The 19,151-nt window shown below is 50.5% G+C and overlaps 1 protein-coding gene across 1 annotated transcript in view; it reads left to right on the top strand.

The window, feature by feature from the left end:
• Positions 1 to 18,677, top strand: part of LOC142068989 (butyrophilin subfamily 1 member A1-like) — a 31,180-nt gene extending 12,503 nt beyond the window's left edge. The window contains exons 6-12 of the mRNA XM_075119100.1: positions 215 to 235; positions 761 to 781; positions 1,570 to 1,590; positions 4,938 to 4,958; positions 5,747 to 5,767; positions 15,692 to 15,708; positions 17,357 to 18,677. Coding sequence (XP_074975201.1) covers positions 215 to 235; positions 761 to 781; positions 1,570 to 1,590; positions 4,938 to 4,958; positions 5,747 to 5,767; positions 15,692 to 15,708; positions 17,357 to 17,905 — 671 coding nt within the window. The 3' untranslated portion in view covers positions 17,906 to 18,677. The remainder of the gene's footprint in view (positions 1 to 214; positions 236 to 760; positions 782 to 1,569; positions 1,591 to 4,937; positions 4,959 to 5,746; positions 5,768 to 15,691; positions 15,709 to 17,356) is intronic.
• The last annotated feature ends 474 nt before the right edge of the window (positions 18,678 to 19,151 follow it).

Here is a 19,151-nt window from a genome sequence, read left to right as displayed (position 1 = left end):
AAACCTTTCAGAATTGTAAATCCTTGAAAATAGTCAGTTACTGTTGGACACTTAACTCTAGCGTGGCCACATGGCTCGTTAAACATGAATGAAATGTTTGGTATTCAGGGGCCAGGCGTTCATATCATGAAAAAACTTCTTTAAATCTCCATTAACTGGAAATTTTCTTAAATAACTTGTATTTCCATCTGTTTGCTTTATTTCATTTCTTTAGGGAAACATCTTGGAGAAATCAGTAAGTTCAATTTTTCTCCACATAGAATCTTTTCCATTGAGTTGTTTGCTGTTTTATTATTTATGATGATCATTATTAAAGAGAGATCAATTTGAGTATCACATGAAATATCAGGGATAATATATTGATCATTATTCAGTATGTGGGTAAGAGAAAATCAGAAAGAAAATGATCTTTGAAATGTATCTTCTCTGAGGGTGAAATCCACATGGTGCTGGAGGCACCATGACATGGGGGACCAGGAGGACTCTGTGCCCTCAAATGTCCTCTTTCCTCATCCGGCAAGTAAATAATTTGCTCCAATGTGGATCTTGTGTGTAATTATATTGGAGGAGGAGTTGTTCATTTTTTCATTTAATGTTAAAAGGAAATTGGGATGAGATTAACCCTGATCAATTTCACCCCAACTGGTAATATGAAAAGTGAGACACGATGTTTCACAAAACTCAGACAACCGAATATCCATGAGAAAAATGCTCCTAATAATAATTTATATTTATTTCTGGTTTTTTGGGTTTTTTTTAGGGAAACGTGATACAAAAATAAGTAAGTGTTGTGTCCTTTTCTCCAGCAAGGATAACTTTGTTCAAATTTGTCTCCTCATGTTTTATTTTTTAAATGAGAAAAACATGAATGCCCTGATGCTGCACCACGAACATCAGTTAGAGCTGGGCCTTTGATTTCAACGAGTGTAGGATCCAACACTAAATGCACAAGTCACATCACTAAAAGAATAATGTTGATAATTTTAGGGCCCAATATTACCATCCGTGCACATCTAACGCTCCCAGCAAAGTGAATGGGAACATGGAATATGCACGGAAGCGGGAATGGGCTCTAAGGGTAGCTTTTTAAAGGTATTTGGACACCTAATGCCAATTGAAATCAGTGGGAGTTAGGAACCTAAATACCTTTAAAAATCTGGCCCTAATTCCCTAGGGAATTCAAAACTTTCAGAACTGTAAATCCATGCAGATAATCAGATATTTTTTGATACTTTACCCTAGTGTAGACACGAAATGAGCCCAAATGTCTACACCACAGTTTTACAGGCCCCCAGCCCATGTCTTGTGAGCCTGGTTAGCTGCCATGGGTCAATTGGGGGTATTCAGCTGCTGTGTAGCCGCACCCTATGGGACTTGGCAGGTGCTCCATGCCCTGCCTGTGGGTTGGAAAGGGACTCTTCTCTCCAGACCTCCGTAGTTTGCCTGCCCATTGCCTGGATCAATGGGTATGAGAGGGACAGGCTGCATGATGGGAGGCTGGGGCTGGTTCCATCCTCGAAGAGATGCACTTAATTAGTGTGTATTTGTTTCTGATTCTTTGTTACCTAGACGATCTTCAAAGTGAACTTGGTGAGTGTTTCTATTTCTCGAATGCAGCCTTTTCCGTGGTGTTGAAACTATCTCTGGATCTCTCGATCTCTCACCCTTCCGCCAGGTGGAGTCGGCAGCACCAAGGACTGGGTTCAGTGTCAAAGGTTCCTCTTAGCAACACAAAAGAGAAAAACTTTGAGACCCCACCCAATAATCTGGGCACATTTCACTCCTGAGCCTTTTCAAAGCTCTACAATGGCCCCTTTAAGGCTTATAGCGGCACAGCCGTACCCCTGCAGCTGCCCTGCAATGGGCTCTCCCGTGTAGCCGCTCTATGCCGACCTCCCACCAGCATAATTTAAGCCCCCCCAACAAGCGGCAGTAGCTATGTCGGTGGGAGAGTGTCTCCCGCCAACATAGCACTGTCCACACCGGTGCTTTTGTCGGTGAAACTTTTGTCAGTCAGGGGCCTGCTTTCTTCTTTCCCTGACTGACAAAAGTTTTACTGACAAAAGTGCTAGTGGAGACACAGGGTAAGAGACAAAACTGCCCACTCACCCGCCCTGAGTGTAACAAAAGAAAACTTTTATTACAAGGTAAAGGGAACCCAGCATTGTTTTGGGAAAACACCACAGCCATGATTCGAAAGCATGTAACCCTAAGCAAACCCCCACCCCACAGTACATTGGGCAGTGTCCTTTGCCTCAGTTTCCCACCTTGCCACGTGAAAATCCAATGAGCGAATGACCTGTAACACACCACTCCCCTCTCCCGCCGCTGCAGCCCACTCACAGGTGGTTGTTCTTAATCAGCCAAGACCCAGAGTTCAGAGGTGCCCTCACATGGCTTCACCTCCCACCCCTGAAAGGCGTCTGTGTGTGTGGGGGGTGGGGGGCTTTGAGCAATACGTCCGCTGCTGCTTCCACCTCTGCAACTGGCTTGCTGCTGCTGCTGCTGTCGCTGTCACCACTGGCCATCGGTGCCGACAGTCCTGCAGCACCCAGGGGGAAAAGTTTGTGGGTGCTCTGCACCCACCCGCAGCCAAGTTCCCCCCTCCCACCAGCGCATCTCACCCATTGAGGGCCTCGCTGACCAACTCTTCCCCCTCCCTCCCAGTGCCTGCTGCCTGCCGCAAAACAGCTGTTTCACGGCACTCAGAATTCTCTGGGAAGAAGGGGGAGGAGGCGGGGAAAAGGCGAGGTGGGGACGGGGTCTTCGGGAAGGGAGTGGAATGAGGTGGGGCGGGGGCGGAGCAGGGGTGGGGACCTGGGGCAGGGGTGGAATGGGGGGGTGGAGCAGGGGTGGGAAGAGGTGGGGTAGGGGTTTGGGGGAAGGGGTGGAGTGGGGGCGAGGCCTGGGGTGGAGCAGGGGGTCGAGCACCCACTGGCCAGAGGGGAAGTCGGCACCTAGGCCCCTGGCTGCTCACTGCCTCCCATCCCTGAAAAAGGGTGAGGGACATCGAGCAACGCCTCTGCTGCCACTCCTGCCTCTGGAACTGGCTCGCGGCGGCTGCTGTCTCTGCCCCGCTGGCTGATGTCTCTGCCGCGGGTTCTGCTGGTTTCTCTGCTGCTGTTCCCTCTGCCACCGCTCAGCTCCACTGGGGTTACCACGGCTGCTGCTGGCCACCCACTGCCACTTCCGCAATGGCGCCTTCTGAGGTTCCCCGACCTGCCCAGGGGCTCCAGCAGGCCGTGTCTCCTGCTGCGTCTCCAGGCTGTTCCCTGCAGCCCTGTCCCCACACCAGGTCTGCGACTTGGCCCCAGGCCTCCTCATCAATGGTTTCAGCTCTTGCAACCACTGAACTGAAACAAGGGCTCTCCATGGAGTCTAATCAGCTCTGGCTTTCAACACGGGAGAGGGGAGGGGAGGGTCAAATGGTACCTAGGGCTCTCGAAGGGGAATTCATAGCATCAGGCAGGAATGCCTGTCCCCACCCCCTCTGATTTTCACTGGGCTTTGGCATCTCTGCCCCCTGTTTAGCCAGTGAGTTTTAATTCAGGGTGTGACTGTGACACACCCAGGGTACAATCCAGAGTAATGGGTAGCTGTGTCAGTCCCACCCTGCAACCTGGGTGCCCTGTACAATGCTCTGCCTCTGTAGCCTCCTACCTGGACGACTCACAAACAGCCTCCAGTGGGGCTGGATTCTTTAACTGACTTGCAGATTAACACCAAGGCCTTAGACTGGCATCAGAAGGGGACTGGGAGCCAGTGAAGGGACTGGAACATGGGCCTGATGGGTTCACTGTGGCCTAAGCCCTGGAGAAGGCCGGCAGCTGCATTCGGTACCAGCTGGAGCCTTCACACTCAGCTGTAGATTCAGTGATCTACAGCCTGGTGGTGGCAGAGGCAGGGATCACTGTGGCCAGATTCTTGCCCACAGGATGATGCAGAGTTTCCCAGTGAGCTGAGATGTTTAGACACTGATGCTACCTGGTCAACTAGGCCTAGGGAAGGGTCACATGGGACCTGAGTCTTTGCATCTTGACTTTGGTGAATGGGGGCTGTACAAATTCCCAGGAATGAAGGGGAGAGTCTTATCTAGTTCTACAAAATGTGTCTCAGCTTCTGAATCACTTTGCTCTTGCCTGGGCTCAGCTTAAGCCAGCTGCTCTTCATCCCAGAGCCCTGGTGTTCCTGCATTTGTAAATCCTTGAAAATAGTCAGTTACTGTTGGACACTTAACTCTAGTGTGGCCACATGGTTAGTAAAACCATGAATGAAATGTTTGGTGTTTAGGGGCCAGGCGTTCATATCATGAAAACACTCCTTTAAATCTCCATTAACTAGAAATCTTCTTAAATAATTTGTATTTCCATCTGTTTGCTTTATTTCATTTCTTTAGGGAAACATCTTGGAGAAATCAGTAAATTCAATTTTTCTCCACATAGAACCTTTTCCATTAAGTTGTTTGCTGTTTTATTATTTATGATGATCATTATTAAAGAGAGATCAATTTGAGTATCACATGAAATATCAGGGATAATGTATTGATAATTATTCAGTATGTGGGTAAGAGAAAACCAGAAAGAAAATGTTCTTTGAAATGTATCTTCTCGGAGGCTGAAATCCACATGGTGCTGAAGGCACCATGACATGGGGGACCAGGAGGACTCTGTGCCCTCAAATGTCCTCTTGCCTCATCTGACAAGTAAATAATTTGGTCCAATGTGGATCTTGTGTGTAATTATATTGGAGGAGGAGTTGTTCATTTTTTCATTGAATGTTAAAAGGAAACTGGGATGAGATTAAGCCTGATCAGTTTCACCCCAACTGGTAATATGGAAAGTGAGACAGGATATTCAACTTTCACAAAACTCAGACAACTGTATATCCATGAGAAAAATGCTCCTAATAATAATTTATATTTATTTCTGTTTTTTTAGGGAACCGTGATACACAAATCAGTAAGTGTTGTGCCCTTTTCTCCAACAAGGAAAACTTTGTACAAATTTGTCTCCTCATATTTTATTTTTTAAATGAGAAAAACATGAATGCCCTGATGCTGCACTACGAACATCAGTTAGAGCTGTGTCTTTGATTTCAACGAGTGTAGGATCCAACGCTAAATGCACAGGTCACATCACTAAAAGAATAATGTTGATAATTTTAGGGTGCAATATTACATTCCGTGCACTCCTAAAGCTCCCAGCAAAGTGAATGGGAACATGGAATATGCAAGGAATCGGCATTGGGCTCTAAGGGTAGCTTTTTAAAGGTATTTGGACACCTAATGCCAATTGAAATCAGTGGGAGTTAGGAACCTAAATACCTTTAAAAATCTGGCCCTAATTCCCTAGGGAATTCAAAACTTTCAGAACTGTAAATCCATGCAGATAATCAGTTATTTTTTGATACTTTACTCTAGTGTAGACACAAAATGAGCCCAAGTGTCTACACCACAATTTTACAGGCCCCCAGCCCATGTCTTGTGAACCTAGTTAGCTGCCATGGGTCAATTGGGGGTATTCAGTTGCTGTGTAGCCGCACCCTATGGGACTTGGCAGGTGCTCCGTGCCCTGCCTGTGGGTTGGAAAGGGACTCTTCTCTCCAGACCTCAGTAGTTTCCCTGCCCATTGCCTGGATGAATGGGTTTGAGAGGGACAGGCTGCATGATGGGAGGCTGGGGTTGATTCCATCCTGGAAGAGATGCACTTAATTAGTGTGTATTTGTTTCTGATTCTTTGTTACCTAGATGATCTTCAAAGTGAACTTGGTGAGTGTTTCTATTTCTCGAATGCAGCCTTTTCCGTGGTGTTGAAACTATCTCTGGATCTATCAATCTCTCACCCTTCCGCCAGGTGGAGTCGGCAGCACCAAGGACTGGGTGCAGTGTCAAGGGTTCCTCTTAGCAATACAAAACAGAAAAACCTTGTGACCCCACCCAATAATCTGGGCAAATTTAACTCCTGAGCCTTTTTAAGGCTCTATAATGGCCCCTTTAAGGCTTATAGCGGCACAGCCGTACCCCTGCAGCTGCCCTGCAATGGGCTCTCCCGTGTAGCCGCTCTATGCCGACCTCCCACCAGCATAATTTAACCCCCCGCAACGAGCGGCAGTAGCTATGTCGGTGGGAGAGTGTCTCCCGCCAACATAGCACTGTCCACACCGGTGCTTTTGTCGGTGAAACTTTTGTCAGTCGGGGGCCTGCTTTCTTCTTTCCCTGACTGACAAAAGTTTTACTGACAAATGTGCTAGTTTATGCACAGGATAAGAGACAAAACTGCCCACTCACCCGCCCTGAGTACAACAAAAGAAAACTTTTATTACAAGGCAAAGGGAACCCAGCATTGTTTTGGGAAAACACCACAGCCATGATTCGAAAGCATGTAACCCTAAGCAAACCCCCACCCCACAGTACATTGGGCAGTGTTCTTTGCCTCAGTTTCCCACCTTGCCGTTTGAAAATCCAATGAGCGAATGACCTGTAACACACCACTCCCCTCTCCCGCCACTGCAGCCCACTCACAGGTGGTTGTTCTTAATCAGCCAAGACCCAGAGTTCAGAGGTGACCTCACATGGCTTCACCTCCCACCCCTGAAAGGCGTCTGTGTGTGGGGGGGGTGGGGGGCATTGAGCAACACGTCCGCTGCTGCTTCCACCTCTGCAACTGGCTTGCTGCTGCTGCTGTCGCTGTCACCACTGGCCATCGGTGCCGACAGTCCTGCAGCACCCAGGGGGAAAAGTTTGTGGGTGCTCTGCACCCACCCGCAGCCAAGTTCCCCCCTCCCACCAGCGCATCTCACCCATTGAGGGCCTCGCTGACCAACTCTTCCCCCTCCCTCCCAGTGCCTGCTGCCTGCCGCAAAACAGCTGTTTCACGGCACTCAGAATTCTCTGGGAAGAAGGGGGAGGAGGCGGGGAAAAGGCGAGGTGGGGACGGGGTCTTCGGGAAGGGAGTGGAATGAGGTGGGGCGGGGGCGGAGCAGGGGTGGGGACTTGGGGCAGGGGTGGAATGGGGGGGTGGAGCAGGGATGGGAAGAGGTTGGGTAGGGGTTTGGGGGAAGGGGTGGAGTGGGGGCGAGGCCTGGGGTGGAGCAGGGGGTCGAGCACCCACTGGCCAGAGGGGAAGTCGGCACCTAGGCCCCTGGCTGCTCACTGCCTCCCATCCCTGAAAAAGGGTGAGGGACATCGAGCAACGCCTCTGCTGCCACTCCTGCCTCTGGAACTGGCTCGCGGCGGCTGCTGTCTCTGCCCCGCTGGCTGATGTCTCTGCCGCGGGTTCTGCTGGTTTCTCTGCTGCTGTTCCCTCTGCCACCGCTCAGCTCCACTGGGGTTACCACGGCTGCTGCTGGCCACCCACTGCCACTTCCGCAATGGCGCCTTCTGAGGTTCCCCGACCTGCCCAGGGGCTCCAGCAGGCCGTGTCTCCTGCTGCGTCTCCAGGCTGTTCCCTGCAGCCCTGTCCCCACACCAGGTCTGCGACTTGGCCCCAGGCCTCCTCATCAATGGTTTCAGCTCTTGCAACCACTGAACTGAAACAAGGGCTCTCCATGGAGTCTAATCAGCTCTGGCTTTCAACACGGGAGAGGGGAGGGGAGGGTCAAATGGTACCTAGGGCTCTCGAAGGGGAATTCATAGCATCAGGCAGGAATGCCTGTCCCCACCCCCTCTGATTTTCACTGGGCTTTGGCATCTCTGCCCCCTGTTTAGCCAGTGAGTTTTAATTCAGGGTGTGACTGTGACACACCCAGGGTACAATCCAGAGTAATGGGTAGCTGTGTCAGTCCCACCCTGCAACCTGGGTGCCCTGTACAATGCTCTGCCTCTGTAGCCTCCTACCTGGACGACTCACAAACAGCCTCCAGTGGGGCTGGATTCTTTAACTGACTTGCAGATTAACACCAAGGCCTTAGACTGGCATCAGAAGGGGACTGGGAGCCAGTGAAGGGACTGGAACATGGGCCTGATGGGTTCACTGTGGCCTAAGCCCTGGAGAAGGCCGGCAGCTGCATTCGGTACCAGCTGGAGCCTTCACACTCAGCTGTAGATTCAGTGATCTACAGCCTGGTGGTGGCAGAGGCAGGGATCACTGTGGCCAGATTCTTGCCCACAGGATGATGCAGAGTTTCCCAGTGAGCTGAGATGTTTAGACACTGATGCTACCTGGTCAACTAGGCCTAGGGAAGGGTCACATGGGACCTGAGTCTTTGCATCTCGACTTTGGTGAATGGGGGCTGTACAAATTCCCAGGAATGAAGGGGAGAGTCTTATCTAGTTCTACAAAATGTGTCTCAGCTTCTGAATCATTTTGCTCTTGCCTGGGTTCAGCTTAAGCCAGCTGCTCTTCATCCCAGAGCCCTGGTGTTCCTGCTTTTGTAAATCCTTGAAAATAGTCAGTTACTGTTGGACACTTAACTCTAGTGTGGCCACATGGTTAGTAAAACCATGAATGAAATGTTTGGTGTTTAGGGGCCAGGCGTTCATATCATGAAAACACTCCTTTAAATCTCCATTAACTAGAAATCTTCTTAAATAATTTGTATTTCCATCTGTTTGCTTTATTTCATTTCTTTAGGGAAACATCTTGGAGAAATCAGTAAATTCAATTTTTCTCCACATAGAACCTTTTCCATTAAGTTGTTTGCTGTTTTATTATTTATGATGATCATTATTAAAGAGAGATCAATTTGAGTATCACATGAAATATCAGGGATAATGTATTGATAATTATTCAGTATGTGGGTAAGAGAAAACCAGAAAGAAAATGTTCTTTGAAATGTATCTTCTCGGAGGCTGAAATCCACATGGTGCTGAAGGCACCATGACATGGGGGACCAGGAGGACTCTGTGCCCTCAAATGTCCTCTTGCCTCATCTGACAAGTAAATAATTTGGTCCAATGTGGATCTTGTGTGTAATTATATTGGAGGAGGAGTTGTTCATTTTTTCATTGAATGTTAAAAGGAAACTGGGATGAGATTAAGCCTGATCAGTTTCACCCCAACTGGTAATATGGAAAGTGAGACAGGATATTCAACTTTCACAAAACTCAGACAACTGTATATCCATGAGAAAAATGCTCCTAATAATAATTTATATTTATTTCTGTTTTTTTAGGGAACCGTGATACACAAATCAGTAAGTGTTGTGCCCTTTTCTCCAACAAGGAAAACTTTGTACAAATTTGTCTCCTCATATTTTATTTTTTAAATGAGAAAAACATGAATGCCCTGATGCTGCACTACGAACATCAGTTAGAGCTGTGTCTTTGATTTCAACGAGTGTAGGATCCAACGCTAAATGCACAGGTCACATCACTAAAAGAATAATGTTGATAATTTTAGGGTGCAATATTACATTCCGTGCACTCCTAAAGCTCCCAGCAAAGTGAATGGGAACATGGAATATGCAAGGAATCGGCATTGGGCTCTAAGGGTAGCTTTTTAAAGGTATTTGGACACCTAATGCCAATTGAAATCAGTGGGAGTTAGGAACCTAAATACCTTTAAAAATCTGGCCCTAATTCCCTAGGGAATTCAAAACTTTCAGAACTGTAAATCCATGCAGATAATCAGTTATTTTTTGATACTTTACTCTAGTGTAGACACAAAATGAGCCCAAGTGTCTACACCACAATTTTACAGGCCCCCAGCCCATGTCTTGTGAACCTAGTTAGCTGCCATGGGTCAATTGGGGGTATTCAGTTGCTGTGTAGCCGCACCCTATGGGACTTGGCAGGTGCTCCGTGCCCTGCCTGTGGGTTGGAAAGGGACTCTTCTCTCCAGACCTCAGTAGTTTCCCTGCCCATTGCCTGGATGAATGGGTTTGAGAGGGACAGGCTGCATGATGGGAGGCTGGGGTTGATTCCATCCTGGAAGAGATGCACTTAATTAGTGTGTATTTGTTTCTGATTCTTTGTTACCTAGATGATCTTCAAAGTGAACTTGGTGAGTGTTTCTATTTCTCGAATGCAGCCTTTTCCGTGGTGTTGAAACTATCTCTGGATCTATCAATCTCTCACCCTTCCGCCAGGTGGAGTCGGCAGCACCAAGGACTGGGTGCAGTGTCAAAGGTTCCTCTTAGCCATACAAACCAGAAAAACCTTAAGACCCCACCCAATAATCTGGGCACATTTAACTCCTGAGCCTTTTTAAGGCTCTACAATGGCCCCTTTAAGGATTATAGCAGCACAGCCGTACCCCTGCAGCTGCCCTGCAATGGGCTCTCCCGTGTAGCCGCTCTATGCCGACCTCCCACCAGCATAATTTAACCCCCCCCAACGAGCGGCAGTAGCTATGTCGGTGGGAGAGTGTCTCCCGCCAACATAGCACTGTCCACACCGGTGCTTTTGTCGGTGAAACTTTTGTCAGTCGGGGGCCTGCTTTCTTCTTTCCCTGACTGACAAAAGTTTTACTGACAAAAGTGCTAGTTTATGCACAGGATAAGAGACAAAACTGCCCACTCACCCGCCCTGAGTACAACAAAAGAAAACTTTTATTACAAGGCAAAGGGAACCCAGCATTATTTTGGGAAAACACCACAGCCATGATTCATAGATTCATAGATTCATAGATTCATAGATATTTAGGCCAGAAGGGACCATTATGATCATCTAGTCTGACCTCCTGCACAATGCAGGCCACAGAATTTCACACATTCGAAAGCATGTAACCCTAAGCAAACCCCCACCCCACAGTACATTGGGCAGTGTTCTTTGCCTCAGTTTCCCACCTTGCCGTTTGAAAATCCAATGAGCGAATGACCTGTAACACACCACTCCCCTCTCCCGCCACTGCAGCCCACTCACAGGTGGTTGTTCTTAATCAGCCAAGACCCAGAGTTCAGAGGTGACCTCACATGGCTTCACCTCCCACCCCTGAAAGGCGTCTGTGTGTGTGGGGGGTGGGGGGCATTGAGCAACACGTCCGCTGCGCTTCCACCTCTGCAACTGGCTTGCTGCTGCTGCTGCTGTCGCTGTCACCACTGGCCATCGGTGCCGACAGTCCTGCAGCACCCAGGGGGAAAAGTTTGTGGGTGCTCTGCACCCACCCGCAGCCAAGTTCCCCCCTCCCACCAGCGCATCTCACCCATTGAGGGCCTCGCTGACCAACTCTTCCCCCTCCCTCCCAGTGCCTGCTGCCTGCCGCAAAACAGCTGTTTCACGGCACTCAGAATTCTCTGGGAAGAAGGGGGAGGAGGCGGGGAAAAGGCGAGGTGGGGACGGGGTCTTCGGGAAGGGAGTGGAATGAGGTGGGGCGGGGGCGGAGCAGGGGTGGGGACCTGGGGCAGGGGTGGAATGGGGGGGTGGAGCAGGGGTGGGAAGAGGTGGGGTAGGGGTTTGGGGGAAGGGGTGGAGTGGGGGCGAGGCCTGGGGTGGAGCAGGGGGTCGAGCACCCACTGGCCAGAGGGGAAGTCGGCACCTAGGCCCCTGGCTGCTCACTGCCTCCCATCCCTGAAAAAGGGTGAGGGACATCGAGCAACGCCTCTGCTGCCACTCCTGCCTCTGGAACTGGCTCGCGGCGGCTGCTGTCTCTGCCCCGCTGGCTGATGTCTCTGCCGCGGGTTCTGCTGGTTTCTCTGCTGCTGTTCCCTCTGCCACCGCTCAGCTCCACTGGGGTTACCACGGCTGCTGCTGGCCACCCACTGCCACTTCCGCAATGGCGCCTTCTGAGGTTCCCCGACCTGCCCAGGGGCTCCAGCAGGCCGTGTCTCCTGCTGCGTCTCCAGGCTGTTCCCTGCAGCCCTGTCCCCACACCAGGTCTGCGACTTGGCCCCAGGCCTCCTCATCAATGGTTTCAGCTCTTGCAACCACTGAACTGAAACAAGGGCTCTCCATGGAGTCTAATCAGCTCTGGCTTTCAACACGGGAGAGGGGAGGGGAGGGTCAAATGGTACCTAGGGCTCTCGAAGGGGAATTCATAGCATCAGGCAGGAATGCCTGTCCCCACCCCCTCTGATTTTCACTGGGCTTTGGCATCTCTGCCCCCTGTTTAGCCAGTGAGTTTTAATTCAGGGTGTGACTGTGACACACCCAGGGTACAATCCAGAGTAATGGGTAGCTGTGTCAATCCCACCCTGCAACCTGGGTGCCCTGTACAACGCTCTGCCTCTGTAGCCTCCTACCTGGACGACTCACAAACAGCCTCCAGTGGGGCTGGATTCTTTAATTGACTTGCAGATTAACACCAAGGCCTTAGACTGGCATCAGAAGGGGACTGGGAGCCAGTGAAGGGACTGGAACATGGGTCTGATGGGTTCACTGTGGCCTAAGCCCTGGAGAAGGCCGGCAGCTGCATTCGGTACCAGCTGGAGCCTTCACACTCAGCTGTAGATTCAGTGATCTACAGTCTGGTGGTGGCAGAGGCAGGGATCACTGTGGCCAGATTCTTGCCCACAGGATGATGCAGAGTTTCCCAGTGAGCTGAGATGTTTAGACACTGATGCTACCTGGTCAACTAGGCCTAGGGAAGGGTCACATGGGACCTGAGTCTTTGCATCTCGACTTTGGTGAATGGGGGCTGTACAAATTCCCAGGAATGAAGGGGAGAGTCTTATCTAGTTCTACAAAATGTGTCTCAGCTTCTGAATCATTTTGCTCTTGCCTGGGTTCAGCTTAAGCCAGCTGCTCTTCATCCCAGAGCCCTGGTGTTCCTGCTTTTGTAAATCCTTGAAAATAGTCAGTTACTGTTGGACACTTAACTCTAGTGTGGCCACATGGTTAGTAAAACCATGAATGAAATGTTTGGTGTTTAGGGGCCAGGCGTTCATATCATGAAAACACTCCTTTAAATCTCCATTAACTAGAAATCTTCTTAAATAATTTGTATTTCCATCTGTTTGCTTTATTTCATTTCTTTAGGGAAACATCTTGGAGAAATCAGTAAATTCAATTTTTCTCCACATAGAACCTTTTCCATTAAGTTGTTTGCTGTTTTATTATTTATGATGATCATTATTAAAGAGAGATCAATTTGAGTATCACATGAAATATCAGGGATAATGTATTGATAATTATTCAGTATGTGGGTAAGAGAAAACCAGAAAGAAAATGTTCTTTGAAATAACAAAAGGAGTACTTGTGGCACCTTAGAGACTAACCAATTTATTAGAGCATAAGCTTTCGTGAGCTACAGCTCACTTCCTCAGATGCATATCGTGGAAACTGCAGCAGGCTTTATATATACACAGAGAATATGAAACAATACCTCCTCCCACCCCACTCTCCTGCTGGTAATAGCTTATCTAAAGTGATCATCAGGTGGGCCATTTCCAGCACAAATCCAGGTTTTCTCACCCTCCACCCCCCCACACAAATTCACTCTCCTGCTGGTGATAGCCCATCCAAAGTGACAACTCTTTACACAATGTGCATAACAATCAAGTTGGGCTATTTCCTGCACAAATCCAGGTTTTCTCACATCCCCCCCCACCCCCATACACACACAAACTCACTCTCCTGCTGGTAATAGCTCATCCAAACTGACCACTCTTCAAGTTCTACAACCTATCCTAAAGGATGACCCAACACTCTCACAAATCTTGGGAGACAGGCCAGTCCTTGCCTACAGACAGCCCCGCAACCTGAAGCAAATACTCACCAACAACCACATACCACACAACAGAACCACTAACCCAGGAACCTATCCTTGCAACAAAGCCCGTTGCCAACTGTGCCCACATATCTATTCAGGGGACACCATCACAGGGCATCACAGCTGCGGGGGCGGTGTCTGCAAGTCAAGGAAGCCTGTGGGACTGAGCTTTCCGGCACGTGCAGCTCCAGCCCAGCGGAGGGGAGAATGACATGCCAGCGTGTAGAGCCGCCTCCTCGCCAGCGCCGGGCTGGGCTGGAATGCAGGGGCTTTAGTGGCTGAAGCCCACAGCCCTGGGCTAAAGCGGCCCTGAAAAAAGATCTGCACTTTTGGCAGCCTGGAGATCTTTTCGCGGGAGCCCCCCTTTGCCTGCAGCCCCTAAATCCCCTCTCTTAAACCGGCCCTGAACAGGTGCAAGGCAGGATCCCTGCCAGCCCCCAAGGGGAGAGGGGAGGGAGCCCCACCCAGCCCCGCTCTGCCCCCAGCCCAGATCCTATCTCATCTGCAGCTGCGCTCCGCCCCCTGCCTCCCACTAAGCTCCGGCTCCTGCCACAGTTCCAGTCCTCCCCCTGCTCCGCCCCCAGGTCAGTTCCTACCAAATTCCCTCCCCTCCCCCAGGCCACCTCTGCTCCTCCCCTATCCCCAGTTCTGCCCCCAGCTCCCCCTTCAGCCCAAGCACCTCTGCTGAGTCAACTGTGCAGTAACGGAAGGGGGGGCGCAGACAGCTTCCATTACTGCAAGGGGGGAGTGATCGGAAAAGTTTGGGCACCACTGGTCTTGTCTGATTTCCTGAAGAAGAGATTGAATAGAAATAATCCGTCTTACCTGTCACAGTGATGATAAAGAGAAATAAACCATAAAAAAAGGAAAACACCTAACAAACATTATGTGTCTCTCTGTTTAATTTTTAGGCAAACGAGATAGAGAAATTGGTAAGTGTCATTATCCACACTCTGAAAAGGATTTTTTTTTTTGTAATTGGATCTTCATGGGGCAGTTTGTTAAAATGTTGTGGAGTTCACTGTAAAATTTAACTTCTACAATTGTGTTGTAATATGAAACCTTTTTTTGTTTACTTGCTTTTTATTATTATTATTTTGTGGAAGGGTTAGTGTGATTGTATAAAATGTGGGGAACCACTAAAGTGGAGAGATTTCATACCAAAAGCTAATTTGAAAAACTGAGATGTAATAGAGTCACATGTGTGTGAGACCAGAAGGGACCACTGTATCCTCTTGTCTGATGTCCTGAAGAAGATGTTGATTTCTCTCAGTTTTTACTGTCGTATCGATGATAAAGACAAATAAAACGTAAGAAAAGGGAAATGCCTAAAAAAATTTGATTTATTTCTCTTTCCTTTTCAGAGAAACGAGATAACGAGATAAGTAAGTATCATTATCTTTCCTCTAAAATGAAACTTTTTGTACCATTTTGGAGACTCATGTGGCTGTTTGTTTAATTGTGGTGGGGTTGTTTGCTTTTAAATTTAAATTTTAAAATTGTTGCAATAGAAAACCTTTTTAGTTATTTGTTTGCTTTTTTATCAGCATCATCCTCATCATTCTTTTGAGGTTTGTTTGTTCATGTAACTTTATAAAACGTGGGGAAAGACTAAACTGGATGAATTTCACACCAAAAGCTAATTTGAAAAATTGATAAGCAATACAGTAGTAAAGTAGGTATTGGCCAAAAAACTATGGCCCAGGAGGAATTGTGTGAAGGCCCTGGTGGACTATCAGCACCTGAGATGATTATCTTCCCTCCACACTGCAGAGTAGGCATGTAACCAACCTGAAGTAAAGTGATACCTGGGCTCTAGCTTCTACCCAAAGTCTTGCCAGCTAACCTGGGTGCAAAGCACCACCAAACTTGAGTCAGAGCTTTTGTGCTTGTGCATTAAACAGGTTGGGGCAACGGCCAGGTAAGATTCTGGACTAACCCTGCAGTGAAGATCCACCCTGGGAGAGAGACACTCATGCAGTCCAGTGGAGGTTCTGATGAACGAATAACTTTCCTTTTCCCTCAGTGTATTAGTTTGTACAATATTGAATCATGCAATACGTGTTCAGATCTGCTCTCCTCTCTAATTATGTTGCTGGTTTTAGGGTGGAGAAGATCCGTGGCACCTATAGAAGAAGGTAATTAAAGATCATATTTTATCAATGTCCAAATATCTGTTCCCATGAGGCAATGTGCCTCATTTTCTTTGTATATGGGAGTGGATGTGATTGTTCAGGGCAGATCTCCCCAGAACCCTTCATTTCACGGCGCATCACAAGGTGAGGTGAGGTTTGTGCCTATGTCCTACCACACCATACTGAATCCATAGCATATTGAATCTATGCTTCCTGCCCCTCCACCGCTCGCATGTGCACTGTACCCTGCAGAGATCTGTGACAGCCGCTGCCACCCCTTGTACGGAACCAGTGGGACATGCACCTCCACAGCCACTTCTCCAGGGGGAGTTTGTTCTGTCTCCCCGTGCTGATGTCCGATCTCCAGTGTCCCTTTGTTTCTTCCTTCATCTTTTCCCCCATGAAGAAAGCCAGGAGCTCTGCAGTGACCCCACACTGACTGGGTGAGCAGGGACTGTGTCTGTGTGAGACCCTTGCTCCTGTCTCAAGCAGAGGAACTGAGCCTTGATCACAGACAGGGGCTCCCCTGGCTCCATTATACAGGTCTGGGAAGCTCCTGTGATCACCGCTGGGAGCTTGTGTCTTTTCTCCTCTCTCCATCCACCATGACCCCAGCATGGTCCCGTCTCTGGTAAACAGGACGTCAAGTCAGCCTCCCCATTACTGGCATGACCCGCCCCCTCTTTCCACCAGCCACCTATTCCGTACCTCCTCCCTAGTGGCGGATTTGCCACTGGGCCAATGTGGCCTGTGCCCAGGAGCCCCAGAAAAATGGGCGCCTCTGTGCCCCAACCCGCTCTGCCTGCCCAGTGCTCCTGCCAGAGAGTGGGGTCAGGGCTCGGGGGGCTTGCCCCACTCCATCCGCCCAGAACTCCAGCCAGAGAATGGCGTCGGGGTGCGGGGTCTTGCCCTGCTCTGCAGCTGGAGCACCAGGTGGGCAGAGCAGGGCACGCCCCTGCACTCCGGCCCCATTTCCCCAGCAGGAGTGTGGGGAGGGGGGGTTCTGCAGGCAGAAGGGGTAGGAAGGGGCCTTCACTTGCTGCGGCCCAGGGCCTCACAAAACCTTAATCTGTCCTGGCCCCCTGACACTTGTAGCTTCCACCATGAACCCCCTTCCCTTGTTTAGCCCCCTTACTCCCTGCCCCAGGCTAATGTACTTGCGTGCTGCGACTGCTGCTGAGCAGTGACATTCTGGGCAGGTTCAATCCTGGTACCGTGTGGCCTGTTGCTGTCCGAGCTGTGACATTTCAGAGCAGTCCAGGTGCAGTGGGGAGGCCCCATAGCAAAGTCCAGCACAGGGGCAGCTGGGACACAGTGAGAGTGAAGGTGGGGTGGGGGGAAGCGCTGTCAATATTCACTGAGTTGTACCATCTGCTGGGGCTGCCAGAGTCTCTAGTCCCCTCCCCGGGCAGAGGTGGGGGCAGGAGGGGAAAGATTCTGAGTCCCAGGCCTGGCCCATCTGCTCCTTTCACCGTCACTGACCCGTCTCTGTCAGGGGAGTGACTCTCCCCAGCCTGGTGCTGAGATCTCTGAGGTGACGATGGGTAAATCCTGGAGGAAGGAGATTCCCTGAGTCACTCCCCAGCTGGGGCAGATTCTGTCACTGACGCCATCAAACCCTCCCCCAGGGCCGAGCTCTGCCCCTCACGCTCTGATTCTCTCTCCCCAGCGAATGTGACTCTGGATCCAGACACGGCTCATCCCCAACTCGTCCTGTCTAAGGGTGGGAAAAGTGTGAGATGGGGAAACACGCGGCAGGATCTGCCCGACAAGCCTGAGAGATTTGACTCTGTGCCCTGGGTGCTGGGCTGTGGGGGATTCACCGCGGGGAGACATTGCTGGGAGGTGGCGGTGGGGGGTGGGGGATACTGGGCTGTGGGGGTGGCCAGAGAGTCTGTGGGGAGGAAGGGAGGGATCAGCCGTAGCCCTGAGCGAGGGATCTGGGCAGTGGAGTGGGACTGGGATCAGTTCCGGGCTCTCACCTCCCCTGTGACCCCCCTGCCCCTGAGCCGGGCCCCCAGCAGGATCTGGGTTTGTCTGGACTGTGACCGGGGGCAGGTGACATTTATCGATGCTGGTGCCGAGGCCCCGATCTTCACTTTCCCGCCGGGCTCCATCCCTGGGGAGAGAATCCGCCCCTGGCTCTGGGTGGGGCCGGGATCCCGGCTCCGCCTGCGTCCCTGAGCCCCACAGCAGAGGGGGAACCGGAAATCAGCCTCTCTAGCCTCACGGACCCTAGTCTCTATGACCTTGGAGGACTCCCATCTACCCGGCCCCTGGAAGCTCCTCCCCCTCCCTCCCTGCAGCCCCAGGAGACAGAGCGGGAGGGGGAGGAACCCCTGGGGCTGCAGGAGGGGCAGAGGGGCCCTGAGGGGCAGAGGCGGGGGCTGGGCAGGGGGCAGAACTAACAGCCGGGCTGGGGACAGGCAGAGGTGGGGGCTGGGCAGGGACCCAGCATGAATCAATCAGGGTTTTGGGAGAAGCTGGAAGCTCTGCAGCAGCTGGGCGCATTTTGTGCAGATCTGTGGGATTAGATCTCGCTGGGGCAGCAAGAGGGGAATGTATAAAATCAGGGGAAAGAAGGGAGCAGCCAGGGGGGATGATCTGTGGGAGGGAGGAGAGGAGAGTGGGAAAGACACAGGAAAATAAACAGGGATCACAAGTGAGGGCTAGAAAAATGCTGAGTAGAAAAGGAGAGTATGAAAGAAAAGGGAGAAGGAAAGGGAACATGAGAGGGACAGAGGGATTTATGATGTGTTACTGAAAGTGAGACTGTAACTCATTAATTCCCTATATTAATTCCTGGGCATTGGTGCTATTTTAGTGCCATTAAGCAAACTGCTCTGAGTAGCTGTGGATCTTCTTACAATATGCTGTGGTCATTAAACTCTGTCTTAGCTCCTTTTACTTTCCTGCTTTCCACCTACTTATTGTAAAATAAAAACACTACAAACAATTCTTGTTTCCTTCACCTTCATGTCCCAGCCGTAATTGTTGTGGGCAGCTCAAGAACATGAGGTCCAACCTCAGGGCAGTTACAAAGCAGGGCACAAACCCCCCACTGGTTGTCTGTTCTGTATTTAGATTTCACTCACCAGGTATCAACCGTGAACCCCTCAAGCACTAAAACAGCCTTAACACGGGTGGCGGGTGAAGCTTCCCCTGGGGGAGGCTAGTTCCCTGTCCCACCTCTTGCAACCCCATTCCACCCCGGTGCCCCCCCCAGGCCCTGTCCCCACTTCACCGCAGGCCCTGCCCAGCCACCACCATTCACTGCATCACTCTCCTGCCCATGTGAGGGCAGCGTTGATAAGGGATGCGGCAAGGGGGGAGGGCTCTTGACGGAGAGGAGGGGTGAGGAAGGATGCGGAGCAGGTTGGGGGTCTTGCGGGCAGAGGATGGGTGAGAGGAGGGACATGGCAACGTGGGG

The sequence above is a fragment of the Caretta caretta genome, chromosome 14, assembly GCF_965140235.1.
Source record: "Caretta caretta isolate rCarCar2 chromosome 14, rCarCar1.hap1, whole genome shotgun sequence".
In the NCBI taxonomy this organism is placed as follows: domain Eukaryota; kingdom Metazoa; phylum Chordata; order Testudines; family Cheloniidae; genus Caretta; species Caretta caretta.
Note: the sequence above shows the minus strand (reverse complement) of the source record. Positions and strands in the feature narration are given on the sequence as shown.